The sequence below is a fragment of the Mixophyes fleayi genome, chromosome 2, assembly GCF_038048845.1.
Source record: "Mixophyes fleayi isolate aMixFle1 chromosome 2, aMixFle1.hap1, whole genome shotgun sequence".
Taxonomy (NCBI): domain Eukaryota; kingdom Metazoa; phylum Chordata; class Amphibia; order Anura; family Limnodynastidae; genus Mixophyes; species Mixophyes fleayi.
The window spans coordinates 97,798,864-97,811,821 of record NC_134403.1 but is presented as its reverse complement, the minus strand read 5'-3'; the positions used below and the strand labels follow the sequence as shown (position 1 = coordinate 97,811,821).

The 12,958-nt window shown below is 41.1% G+C and overlaps 1 protein-coding gene across 5 annotated transcripts in view; it reads right to left on the bottom strand.

Annotated features, from left to right (window-relative positions):
• Positions 1-8,016: 8,016 nt before the first annotated feature.
• Positions 8,017-12,958, bottom strand: part of ENOX1 (ecto-NOX disulfide-thiol exchanger 1) — a 398,268-nt gene continuing 393,326 nt past the window's right edge. For all 5 annotated transcript variants that reach the window (XM_075199754.1, XM_075199753.1, XM_075199757.1 and 2 more), the window contains 2 exons: positions 11,684-11,769; positions 8,017-9,094 (listed from right to left, as the gene is read on the bottom strand). In XM_075199754.1, the coding sequence (XP_075055855.1) occupies positions 8,963-9,094; positions 11,684-11,769 (218 nt within the window). In that variant the 3' untranslated portion in view covers positions 8,017-8,962. The remainder of the gene's footprint in view (positions 9,095-11,683; positions 11,770-12,958) is intronic.

The following is a 12,958-nucleotide window of genomic DNA, read 5'->3' as shown; positions in this document are numbered from 1 at the left end:
AGCGGGAGCGTCAGTGGTCTGCGGATAGCAAGTTGTACCACTGCCGTGATGGGTAGACTTGTCCAGGTGCAGGCAGGTGGCGGAATAGCGGGTAGTCTGTAGCGGCAAGTATACCACTGATGAGCAAGGAAGACTTGTCCAAATGCAGGCAAGCAGCTGAATAGCAAGCAGTCTATAGCGGGTACGTTTACCACAGAAGAGCAGAGAGGACTTGTCCACAGCAAAACCGATCACACGAGCAGAACACAGGAAACACCTAGGGGTCTCAAGGGAATGAGAACCAAGAACAGGCAACGATACTAAGGACACAGGTGCCTTAAATAGTGAGTGGTGATTGATTCACCAATAGGATTAAAAGCAAGGTTTTAAGTTCAAGAGTCCTGCACATGCGCAATCCAGTCAAGATTGCGGACGGCCGCGGCTTAGGACAGGCGCCGGCAGGAATGAGAGAGAGCCACGTACCAGACCAGAGGCACTAACCGTCCGGTGAGTGACAGTACCCCCCCTTTTAAAGGTGGGCACAGAACACTTGAAACCGGGTTTGCCCTGATATTTGGAATAAAATTTCTTTAGAAGAGCTGGAGCATTGAGATCTTCTGCGCGGATCCAAGAGCGCTCCTCCGGGCCAAAACCCTTCCAATGCACCAGGAAGCGAAGGATTCCACGAGAGATTTTGGCATCCAGTATATGGGTAATCTCGAACTCCTCCTCTTGATGAGCTTGAACTGGGCGAGGTACTGAAGGAGGAACCGAGAATCGGTTGATGATGAGAGGCTTGAGTAATGAAACGTGGAAGGCATTGGAGATCCGAAAGTTCTTTGGTAATAACAACTTGAAACACACGGGATTAATCACTTGAGTGATTTTATATGGACCGATATAACGTGGGGCAAACTTCATGGAAGGAACCTTCAGGCAAATATTCCTGGTAGAAAACCATACGCGGTCTCCAATTTTGAGTGGTGGAATTGCTTGCCTCTTTTTGTCAGCAAAAAATTTATATCTGGAAGATGCCTTCTTCAGGGTGGTTTTAACCTGAGACCAGATAATTTTAAATCTCTGGCATAAATTCTCCACAGCAGGAACTTGGGTGGGAGGGAGGGCAGGAAATTCTGGGAGAGACGGATGGTGACCGTATACCACAAAGAAAGGTGTTTTCGAAGATGACTCGTGATACATATTATTGTGGGCGAATTCAGCCCATGGAAGCAAGTCTACCCAATTGTCCTGGTTGGCTGAGGAAAACATTCTTTTGAAAGCCTCTAAATCCTGGTTGACTCTCTCGGTCTGCCCATTCGACTGAGGATGGTATGATGATGATAATGACAGTCGAATACCCAAGGTTTTGCAAAGGGCTCGCCAGAATCTGGAGACGAACTGCACTTCTCTGTCCGAAACGATCTCAGATGGACATCCATGAATCCGAAAAATTTCCTTGATGAAATGGTCAGCCAATGTAGATGAAGAGGGTAATCCTGTCAAAGGAATGAAATGGGTCATCTTTGAGAATTTATCACTACCCAGATGGTATTACATTTCTTGCTGGGGGGAAGATCAGTGACAAAGTCCATACTTATATGGGTCCATGGTTTGGAAGGAATAGGTAGTGGTTGGAGTAGGCCTGCCGGTGTTCTACAGGAGGTTTTAAATTGGGAACAAATGTCACAAGCAGCCACAAATTCTTTGACATCTTTCCTAATCGAGGGCCACCAATAGCTCCGAGAGAGAATCTCTAGTGTTTTTCGTTCTCCAGAATGTCCAGTGAAACGAGAGGAGTGATACCACGACAAAATCTTTTTACGCAGAGGTGGTGGCACAAGGGTTTTCCCAAATGGTAGAACATTGGTGGAAGAAGTGGCCAAACTCACAGATTTAGGATTCAATATAGGACGGTCAAAACAATCTTCAACGTCAGAGGAAGCAGCAACCACCCGAGACGATGCATCAGCTTTTTTATTTTTTTGAAGCCGGTTTGAAAGTTATGATTAAATCAAAGCGAGAGAAAAAAAGTGACCATCTTGCTTGTCGGGGGTTCATACATTGAGCCGACTGTAAATAGAGAAGATTTTTGTGGTCAGTAAAAATAGTCAAGGGGTGACGAGCCCCTTCCAGTAAATATCTCCACTCCTCTAAAGCCACTTTTATGGCCAATAGCTCTTTATCCCCGATAGTATAGTTCTTCTCGGCAGGTAGAAGAGCTCGGGAGTAGAAAGCACAGGGATGGAATTTCCTTTGTTCTGATCTTTGGGATAGAATGGCCCCTAGTCCAATATTAGAAGCATCTACTTCGAGGAAGAAGAGAAGGGTCACGTCAGGTTGTCGAAGAACAAGAGCGGTGGAGAACGCCTTCTTAAGGAATTGAAATGCTTGAAGTGCCTCAGCCGACCACTGCTTGGTATTGGCGCCCTTACGGGTCAGAGCCACGATTGGGGAGACAATGGAGGAGAAACCTTGAATGAAGCGTCGATAATAGTTCGCGAATCCTAAGAAGTGTTGAATCGCCCTGAGTAGTTGGCTGGGGCCAAATTAGCACTGCATTGACTTTCTCCGGATCCATCTCTAGACCAACTCCAGAAACAATATATCCCAAGAATGGAATCTGGGATAATTCAAAGGAACATTTTTCTAACTTGCAGAATAGTAAATTTTTTCGGAGTCTAGAAAGGACCTCTGCCACATGCTGTTGATGGGAGGACAGATCTTGCGAGAAAACTAATATGTTGTCCAGATAGACAACGACACAAACATACAACAGATCCCGGAACATTTCTTTCACGAATCCCTGGAAGACAGCTGGGGTGTTACACAACCCAAAAGGCATGACTAGATATTCATAGTGTCCATCCCTGGTGTTAAAAGCGGTCTTCCATTCGTCTTCGGCCTTGATCCGAATTAAGTTGTAGGCGCCACGAAGATCTAGTTTAGTGAATATTCAAGCTCCCTTGATGCGGTCAAACAGTTCGGTAATTAACAGGATAGGGTAGCGATTTTTGATGGTATTGGCGTTAAGGCCTCGATAGTCTATACAAGATCGTAATGACCCATCCTTCTTCTTAACAAAGAAGAACCCCGCTCCAGCGGGAGAGGTGGACGGCCGAATAAACCCACGATGGAGATTTTCTTTGACATAGTCAGACATCACCTGAGTCTCTGGTAACGACAGAGGGTATACACGACCCCTAGGAGTGTTCTTGCCAGGTTGTAAGTCTATCGGACAATCCCAAACCCGACTGGGTGGAAGGCGTTCTGACTGGGCTTTATCGAATACATCCGCAAAGGAAGCATACTGTGGAGGAAGGCCGGGCGGACAAGGTGCTATAGAAGATTTATTTATCTTTACTGGAACAACTCGAGTCAGACATTTGTGATGACAATTCGGACCCCAGGAAATGACTTGCGGAGTGTTCCAGTCAATCTGAGGAGAATGGAGTTGAAGCCACGGAAAGCCAAGTACAATAGGACTGGTAGTAACGGGAAGGACCAAAAAATAAATTTGCTCTCGATGTAAAGTTCCGATTTGAAGGGTCAAAGGAATGGTACGTTGAGTAATAATTCCATTGATAACTCGTGAGCCATCTATAGCGGTGACAACAATAGCTGTTTTTAAAGGAATCACTGGTAAGGACCACTGACACACTAGGGAACTTGAAATAAAACTTCCGGCAGCACCAGAGTCCAGAAGTGCTTGAGACGTAAATGACTTGGTAGAAGTGGAAACAGTAACAACGAAAGAACAAATTTTAGAGTCCATGAGACATGGAGAGGATTCCAGGGACCCTAACCTTACCTCTCCGGAACAGGTTAGGGACTCGCGTTTCCCGACTTTCTGGGACAAGCGTTCAGCATATGAGTAGGGTCAGCGCAATAGATACAGAGTCTATTTTTCACTCGTCGCTCTCTCTCCTCAGAAGTTAGTCTAGAGCGTCCTATCTCCATGGGTTCTACATGAGGTGGAATGTGACGAACTCGAGATGTCGGGTGAACGGAGACTTTGGATGAACTCTCTCTTTCAGAATCTCTTTCTCGAAATCTCATGTCTACTCTGTGGCACAGAGAAATCAAATCATCCAAGGAAGAGGGTAACTCTTGTGAGGTCAGAGCGTCTTTTATTTTGTCAGCAAGACCCTGCCAGAAGGCAGCTATCAGCGCCTCACTGTTCCATTGGAGTTCAGAGGCAAGTGTACGGAATTGGATTACGTACTGGCCTACTGAACGGGATCCTTGGCGTAGTCGGAGAATACTGGAGACAGCAGAAATAACACGACCAGGTTCGTCAAAAATTCTTCGGAAAGTTGAAATAAATATGGCACTATCTTCTAATAGAGGGTCATTTCTTTCCCACAGAGGGGAGGCCACGCCAGAGCCCGTCCAGAAAACAAAGAAATTAGATAGGCAACTTTAGAGCGATGAGTAGGGAAATTGTGAGGTTGAAGTTCAAAATGAATGGAGCACTGGTTGAGAAAACCCCTACAAGTTTTCGGGTCTCCATCATATTTAACGGGAGTAGGCAGGTGTAGCGTAGAAGTGGTAGACAAGTTGGATGGCACTGGGGGAGAAGAAGACACTGGAGGATCAACAGTAGCTGATACATTTTACACAGGGTCTCCTCGGGCAGCTAGGGCCTGAAAACATTGGAACAGCTGTTGCTGCCGAACATCTTGTTGTTCAATCCGAGTAACCAGATGCTGCAGCATCTCCCTAGCTGTTGGTTCTGATCCTGGGTCTGTCATGGCCTGTTCTTACTGTCATGGGCACTAGGAGTTTCTACCCAGGATTCACCAGGTGTGATTATGCTTACCAGAGGGGCGGAGTTTATCACAGCAATCCTCTGGGCAGTATGGTGAATGGTTGAAACAGTTCAACAACTTAGGATAAGGAATGTCAATGGAGAGTCAGCGACTTGCAGCTATGCAGCAGGAGAGTCAGCGACTTGCAGCTATGCAGCAGGAGAGTCAGCGACTTGCAACCATAATGCGGAGATAGGTATAACAACTGATGTGCAGTGAAGACTCCTGCCAGTGCAGGTGGGTAGCGGGGAGAGTCAGTGGTCTGCGGATAGCAAGTTGTACCACTGCTGTGATGGGAAGAGTTGTCCAGGTGCAGGTAGGAGCGGGAGCGTCAGTGGTCTGCGGATAGCAAGTTGTACCACTGCTGTGATGGGAAGAGTTGTCCAGGTGCAGGTAGGAGCGGGAGCCTCAGTGGTCTGCGGATAGCAAGTTGTACCACTGCTGTGATGGGAAGACTTGTCCAGGTGCAGGTAGGTAGCGGGAGCGTCAGTGGTCTGCGGATAGCAAGTTGTACCACTGCGGTGATGGGAAGACTTGTCCAGGTGCAGGTAGGTAGCGGGAGCGTCAGTGGTCTGCGGATAGCAAGTTGTACCACTGCAGTGATGGGAAGACTTGTCCAGGTGCAGGCAGGTGGCGGAATAGCGGGTAGTCTGTAGCGGCAAGTATACCACTGATGAGCAAGGGAGACTTGTCCAAATGCAGGCAAGCAGCTGAATAGCAAATAGTCTGTGGCGGGTACGTTACCACTGATGAGCAGAGCAGGCTTGTCCAGGTGCTGGTATGCAGCGGAATGGCAAGCAGTCTATAGCGGGGGTACGTTTACCACAGAAGAGCAGATAAGGCTTGTCCAGGTGTAGGCATGCAGCGGAGTAGAGGTAGTCTGTAGCGGGCAAGTTTACCACGGATGAGCAGAGAGGACTTGTCCACAGCAAAACCAATCACACGAGCAGAACACAGGAAACACCTAGGAGTCTCAAGGGAATGAGAACCAAGAACAGGCAACGATACTAAGGACACAGGTGCCTTAAATAGTGAGTGGTGATTGATTCACCAATAGGATTAAAAGCAAGGTTTTAAGTTCAAGAGTCCTGCACATGCGCAATCCAGTCAAGATGGCGGACGGCCGCGGCTTAGGACAGGCGCCGGCAGGAATGAGAGAGAGCCACGTAGCAGACCAGAGGCACTAACCGTCCGGTGAGTGACAGTGTTATATACCAATGTGGAGTCCTACAGATGAGGCCACAGTTTTATCACATGGTAACTGGTCATGGCATGCCATTCTGTGTAGATCCTATTGCCTACTATGTTGGCTACACATAGGTAACACACAAGACAGTTGAATCACTGCATATGGCCTAAATATGATTGACATGCCCAGTATGATCCTATCAAAATCCATAAGATCAACATTGAGCATGTTGGAAAATGAGGTCAGATAAAATGACCACTATTGGCCTTTGAATGTTGCAACCACAGTAAATAGACCAATTATATTCCAATGTTTTTAGAATTCCAGAAGGACACAAAAATATAAAAATGTTAAATTGTGTGTACTACTTTCAGAAGTCAATCTGTTAACAAATTAAAACCATTCTAACGACTGCACTAAAATTGGTGGTTTTACCTAGCGAGTAGGAGGTTCTTTTCCCAATGACAGTGATCAATCCAGAAAACAATACTTTCGTCTGGGTAAATTCCGTGAGGATCACCAGTGTGTGATTTTACTCACATACTTTAGGTATGAATCCAGGCTCCTAAAAATAACTTGATGTACTATCTTGCAATGATTAATCCCCAACTGGAACACTTGTGCTAGAAAAAAAATAACAGGGTATGAGTATGTCTTGTACAAACATGTACATATAAGAGAGATGTATGGTCCCATTCATCTAATGTAAAACAGAGTTTTGTAACCTATAAATCCACTGTTTCTCAGTCCTGGTGATGGAGTTCTTAAGATTCTCCTGGTAAGGTTGTGAAGAAATGTATTTAGTATATATGCAACTTCAACACATTTCACAGAACATGTGTCTGTTTCATCAGGAAAAGCATTAATGTGTTTCAGGATCAATCTTGAAAGGCTGGTCTCATACAATTTGGCCACCCATATTTCAGGCTCAACTGCATTGGGATCCGACATGTTTAGACCATGTGTGGAAACATTTTTCTCACAATCTTGGTGCCCCCTTCTCCAGTGCACATACATGACTATTTGAGCAGTGCTCTTATGACTATACCAGTTATTCAGCAGGGGGATTAGAGGTCGGGGAATTAAAGCAGGTTGCAGTCCCAAGATCCCTCATATATGCTGGGCCTTAGGTTCTTATATAGGTTGCCCAGCAGGTAATCCAGATCTGCTTTCATAATACCTTCAACCTGGTAACTCCAACCTGCAGTTTTGCACTATTTTGTTATATTTATTTAAATTTTCACATTAATCTCTTTAGAAAGTGTGAAAATCCCTAAACAAGTAATTCCCTATATAGCAGATATTATGACATTTTTATTTGCCCTCTTCCAGTAGTTTAAATATAGAGAAGCACTAATTGTCTGTAAAAGATACCTCTCTTTCTGTGCCTCTGTAAATGTGAACTATTCCTCAACTCCACTTGATTATTTAATCCCAAATTTGTGGTGCTGGACGCTGCTGAGGTTTCTCCAGCACCCAAAAGAAATATAAAAGGAAACAACCGCACTCCCTCTGATCAAAGAAAGTCGTGTTAGTCTTCTTTGAAATAGTATCTTCAATAACGTTGGTAGCAAAATAGTATTAACAATAAAAATATCAGCTGGAGACCTAACTAGTTTCATGCCTGCAATTGTTTCAACATAAGAAGACTAAAGGCTAGATTTACTAAGCTGCGGGTTTGAAAAAGTGGGGATGTTGCCTATAGCAATCAATCAGATTCTAGCTTTCATTTATTTAGTACATTCTACAAAATGACAGCTAGAATCTGATTGGTTGCTATAGGCAACATCCCCACTTTTTCAAACCCGCAGCTTAGTAAATCTAGCCCTAAGTGTTGTCAGTTCCTGGTCCTTGCACTCTCTCTTTAAGTTTAAATAAATAGATGTAAAAATAACAAAAAATACAATAAAGACAGAATGTAAATTATTTAAAATAAAGACAGCATGTAAGTTTAAAGATCATTTTTTAAATATATAGTAAGTACAATAATATTTATTGCAAAAGTTTTTTTATTTTTTTTTCAAGTATTTAATATAAAATTTGTTAACAATGAAATTCAATATTTATTCTGATGCATATATATGAATATATTACATACCAATACAGAAAAACAACAATATTTTATCCAATATTTACATCAGGAAGATACATTTACAGTATATGATATGATACTCTGGACTATGGTTTATATTAGAAAAATAATAATTTAGATTCCCTTTTATGGAGCAGGTCTACATTGTGTAATCAATCTCTCCCAGCAAGACAAAAATCTCATATTTTAAATAATTAGAAAGATGAAGCATTCAGATTTATTTAGAAATTGAATTAACTGAAACTACTATGCTAAGTATCTGGCATAAAGAAAGTCTATTTTGGAAATATTTCACAAAATCAGAAAGATGTTACTGTATAAGGACACATAAAAGGATTACAATATTAAATATGACTGGATATATGTCAGTACTGTAGACTTCAAGTATCTTCTCTGTGGGTCAGAGGTAGACCACCTGTATTTCAACTGTTGTTGGGTACTGCATTCTGCAATAGCTAAAAAGTTTCAGGTCGCTTAAACCATCACTAGGTACTTAGAAAACTAAAAATGAAAATCTCATTGTGATATTGTCCGACTTATCTCCCAGATTGCACCAAAATCACAGATCTTCAGGGGGAGAACTTTGTTTCTAATAGGTTGGTTATACATAGAGCAATTTTCAGTAGTTGCTTGTCCATCAAATTCTTCTTTTCTCTGTACCATTAATAGATAACTGAACATTTTCAGAGCTACCTTGATTCAAATAAAATTTGCATTTCTGAAACAAAAGCGTAGGAACTGATGCACAATAACATCTTCACTCACAAGAGCACATCACGGATGTAACTAAAGTTCAAATTCATCGGTCTTGCAAAATGTCCATTACCTGTGGAATACTTCATATGTCTACCATGCTACAGCATTTCAGCTAAATGTCTCTAGCACCATGAGCAGTCAAGACGTTTTTATTCCCTCAAACGCACAGAATTTCCACCTCTTTTCCAGTGTTGCTCCTACACCAGTGAATTCTTGTTTGAACATTCGAGGTAACCTCATCAGTAAAGATTCTATTTCATTTGCTGATATCTACAGGAGATATAAAAAATAGCAATGTAAAACAATAAAGGGGCCAACAATAATGCAAAATGGAATGTTTCACAAATGGGGAAAATCACCCAAACTTAAGTAGTTATCAAATTTATCTCATAAAAAATAAATGTAAATCTATTAAAAAAAACAAAACAAAAAAACATAAAATAAAAGACCCTACAGTTATTATTATTATCATTTATTTATATAGCGGCACTAATTCCTCAGCGCTGTACAGAGATCTCAATCACATCAGTCCTTGACCCATTGGGGCTTACAGTCTAAATTCCCTAACACACACAGACAGAGACAGACACAGACAGACACACAGACTAGGGCTAATTTGTTAGCAGCCAATTAACCTACTTGGAGGACACCCACGCAAACATGGGGAGAACATACAAACTCCTCACAGATAAGGCCATGGTTCTATAACAGTTCTATAACATTGTTAGACCCAAACAATTACCCAACGAGGGAACTGACATAGCTCCTTTACCTTGGCATATACAACCAGAGTGAACAGGAAGCTTGCACACTACTCATTATTTATTATTGCCAGGGTCGGCCATTTCAATTACTGGTGCAATGCAGCATACTAGATCACCTCAACCAGGATGTCATTTACAATCTCAGAGCCATTAGTTCCATTTATGGGTTACATCATTTGTCTTTTGCAATTACCTGTGCACCAAATATTACAAAGGTCCCTCATAATGTGACGCAATTACCAGCAAAATAGGTAACAGTGTAGAAAAGGAGATGGACATTTTTCTGGTACAGTTTGGAAAATAAAAGCAAACATCTGTTGACAACACCACCTTTTCTACATGGCTACTTTTAGGTTAGTTTTCATCAATACCCCCCAGTTGAGTGTTGTTGTTTGAAAAGCAGCTGGAAAACGCCACTCTAAGGGGTATAGATTAAACTGAATTTCCCCTTTAGAGCAGGAAACTGGAAGACCTCACCAATAATACATTTTTGGTGAATAGCTTTCCAAGAGCCACACGTGGCTTCATTTCACAGATATCTCTGTGCACCAAATGAGACGACCCGGAGAATGTGCTGTGTTGGTGATATAGAACAGGTCTGAGAAATCTATAAACATACATTCGCCATTTACTGTAACTTATTGGCAAAAGAGTATTGTTTCTAAGCTGTACCAAATTACCTTAACACATTTTGCTTAAATAGTTATTTTTAAAATTGATTCCTGCATTCACACTGTTCAGAATCGCTTTTATTTTACCCTGCACAGCTAGGTACACTGTTTATGTCATCAAATATGTTATGATGGGGTTTTCATGTTACTTGAAAACTATTAACATTGCAATTACATTTTATGAAGCCTCCCACCGTGTTAAATTAGTAACGCCTCATTCTAAATGTCTATTAACAATTGCTAAATAACAGTGGAACATCCATGGAAACGCAGGTGACATCCATATGAATGCAAATTAATTCATCATAACATAAATAGCAAATACAATGTCCTAATAGCAAGGTATCTACTAATACAGCACAGAGTATATAATGCCATTTTTAATGCTGCTTGTCATGTACATGCATCTGAATCATCACCGAATCATAGGCAGGTAGGTAGACACATAGAAAACATTCTCTTGGTTTCCTTGCCCTGCTACAAACTACATACACTAAACTCATAAACAATTCCCTACATTTAAACTACAACAAATATAAACCATAAAAAAAATCCAAAATGCAAATAGCTGCTCCTTTCTTTAATGAATGCAGCGTACATTTTTTTTTTTAATAAAGATAAAGCTTATCTATCAAATGCTTGATAGATGTACTACAGGCAGGAACTTCAGCTCACATGTAATCAATTTATCTTTATTTGAAAAATGTATGCTGCTTTCTTACAATAGTTTCAATGATTGTACATGAATTACTACACCCTTAGTGCCCTTTCTTCCTATGTGTTTTGATACAGAAAGACCATGTACACTCACAATATGCCTTTTTTTACTAACCAGAAAAATTTTCCTGCTTACAACAGATCTCCAGAGATATCACACACATCGCAAACTGATAAGCACAAACATTTTAAGAGATCACAACAAAATGTCTGAAAATAACTTAGATAATCACATATTCACTAGTTGTAATTTTAACAAACCATTGACAACGTGTGTTGCATCGTTTCCCTTCCTTATTAGTAATATATTTGTGCTACAATAAGCCAGTGACAAACTGCAGGAAAACCCATTGGGCAAGCACTGAAACTGCGGAAAGGGTCAGTTACCAGTTTTGAGCCTTAGCTTGGGTAAAAGGGGGCATGGTTGTGGAGATTGGGGAATAGTTGGGTAATGCCATGGCTAATTGCTGCCCACTGGTCCCCCCATTGGGTAGGATACTTTCAGTGCTTTCAGCATTTTCCACAAATTGTGCCACACATTTCAGATGTCCGGTCCAGAAATGTTACAAATGTGTACATCTTCCATTCACCACACAGAGAACATGTGAACATGGAATGAAGGAAATGTCACACAAATGTGAAATGCGCAGGCCTATTCCATAAAGTAAAGTAGGCAGATTGCATAATTAAATAGAGAACATGTTTACCCTTGAGTCCAGCTGTTGAAGATAAGACCACAAATATTCTATGTTAGCGCCAAATGGATGGACATTTAGAAATGTTGATATAATACCTAAAAGGCAGAAAGACATAAATATTTGTATTAATTATTAATACATAATATGCAATTATCATAATGTCATAATGTATGTATTACAGCACTGCGGGAGATGTTGGAATGTTGTAAATCAATACAAATAATAATAATAATTAATGAACTAAGACAACCTGTGACTTTTCAGTTGTTTTAAAACAAAACAGGTCCCCAGATGGCCTTGGGAGACTGGTACCTGTAGTATGACAGCTGTCGAGGAATAGGTTGCCTATTTTATATTTAAACTACAAGAGAAATCCAGAATAGCCTGAGAACAGATATTGCTGCACACATCACTAACATTCCAGTCACAGACAAGGGGTTAGATGGCTAGAAGGCTATTTTACAGAAATAACAAAAATAGTTTCTACTCAATCACATAACTCACAGAAGTGTAACACACTGTGGAGCCAGGTGACCGAGATAAAACAATGCAGAATAGTGTTTTTCTAATTCAGTCTGCTAGAAGCTTATTAACCATCCATTTTATGCTTGATTTGCCAATACAAAATTGCAGCTACTGGAATAAGGCAATTATCATCTTTCTTTAGTGTGGATGTTCCCTGGAGAAAATATTTTATATAGATGTGTCACGAAACACATTGACTTGAAGTTTCCCAATAATTACACCGCTCATAGTGAAAAAAAAAACTATTTAATTCCCATTACCACTAAATGGTGCTGTAAAAAAGGTACAGTCCCCCGATGTAGTTATTTTGTAGCTGATTTTTCACAGAAATAAACCAGCCATAAGATTTAAATGAATGCTAGCAGCAGCAAGTCTGAACAGGAAAATATTCATCAGTATGAAACAGACATATGAGTGGGATGATGATAATATTTTAGCACACAAACAACCAACACTTAATGAGAAAAGTCTTAAATGACGTCTCATGAGCAGCAAGAGGAAAACGTCAAAACAAACTTGGGTGTTACATTTTAAGTCTTTAACGTGCATTCGTTAAACTTATTAAGCATGCATGCTTTGACACTGATCGTGAACGGACATGGACATGCATGCTAGTTGGCAAGCTTTCAATTCACATCAATTTTGATGTTGCCTGCAGCATTCAAAAGTGTCACTGCTGCACAATACAACACAGTACACTATGCTGTAGGGAAGCGTTAAGAACACGCTTTGAATACTCTGTTAAAAGCAAAGACAAAG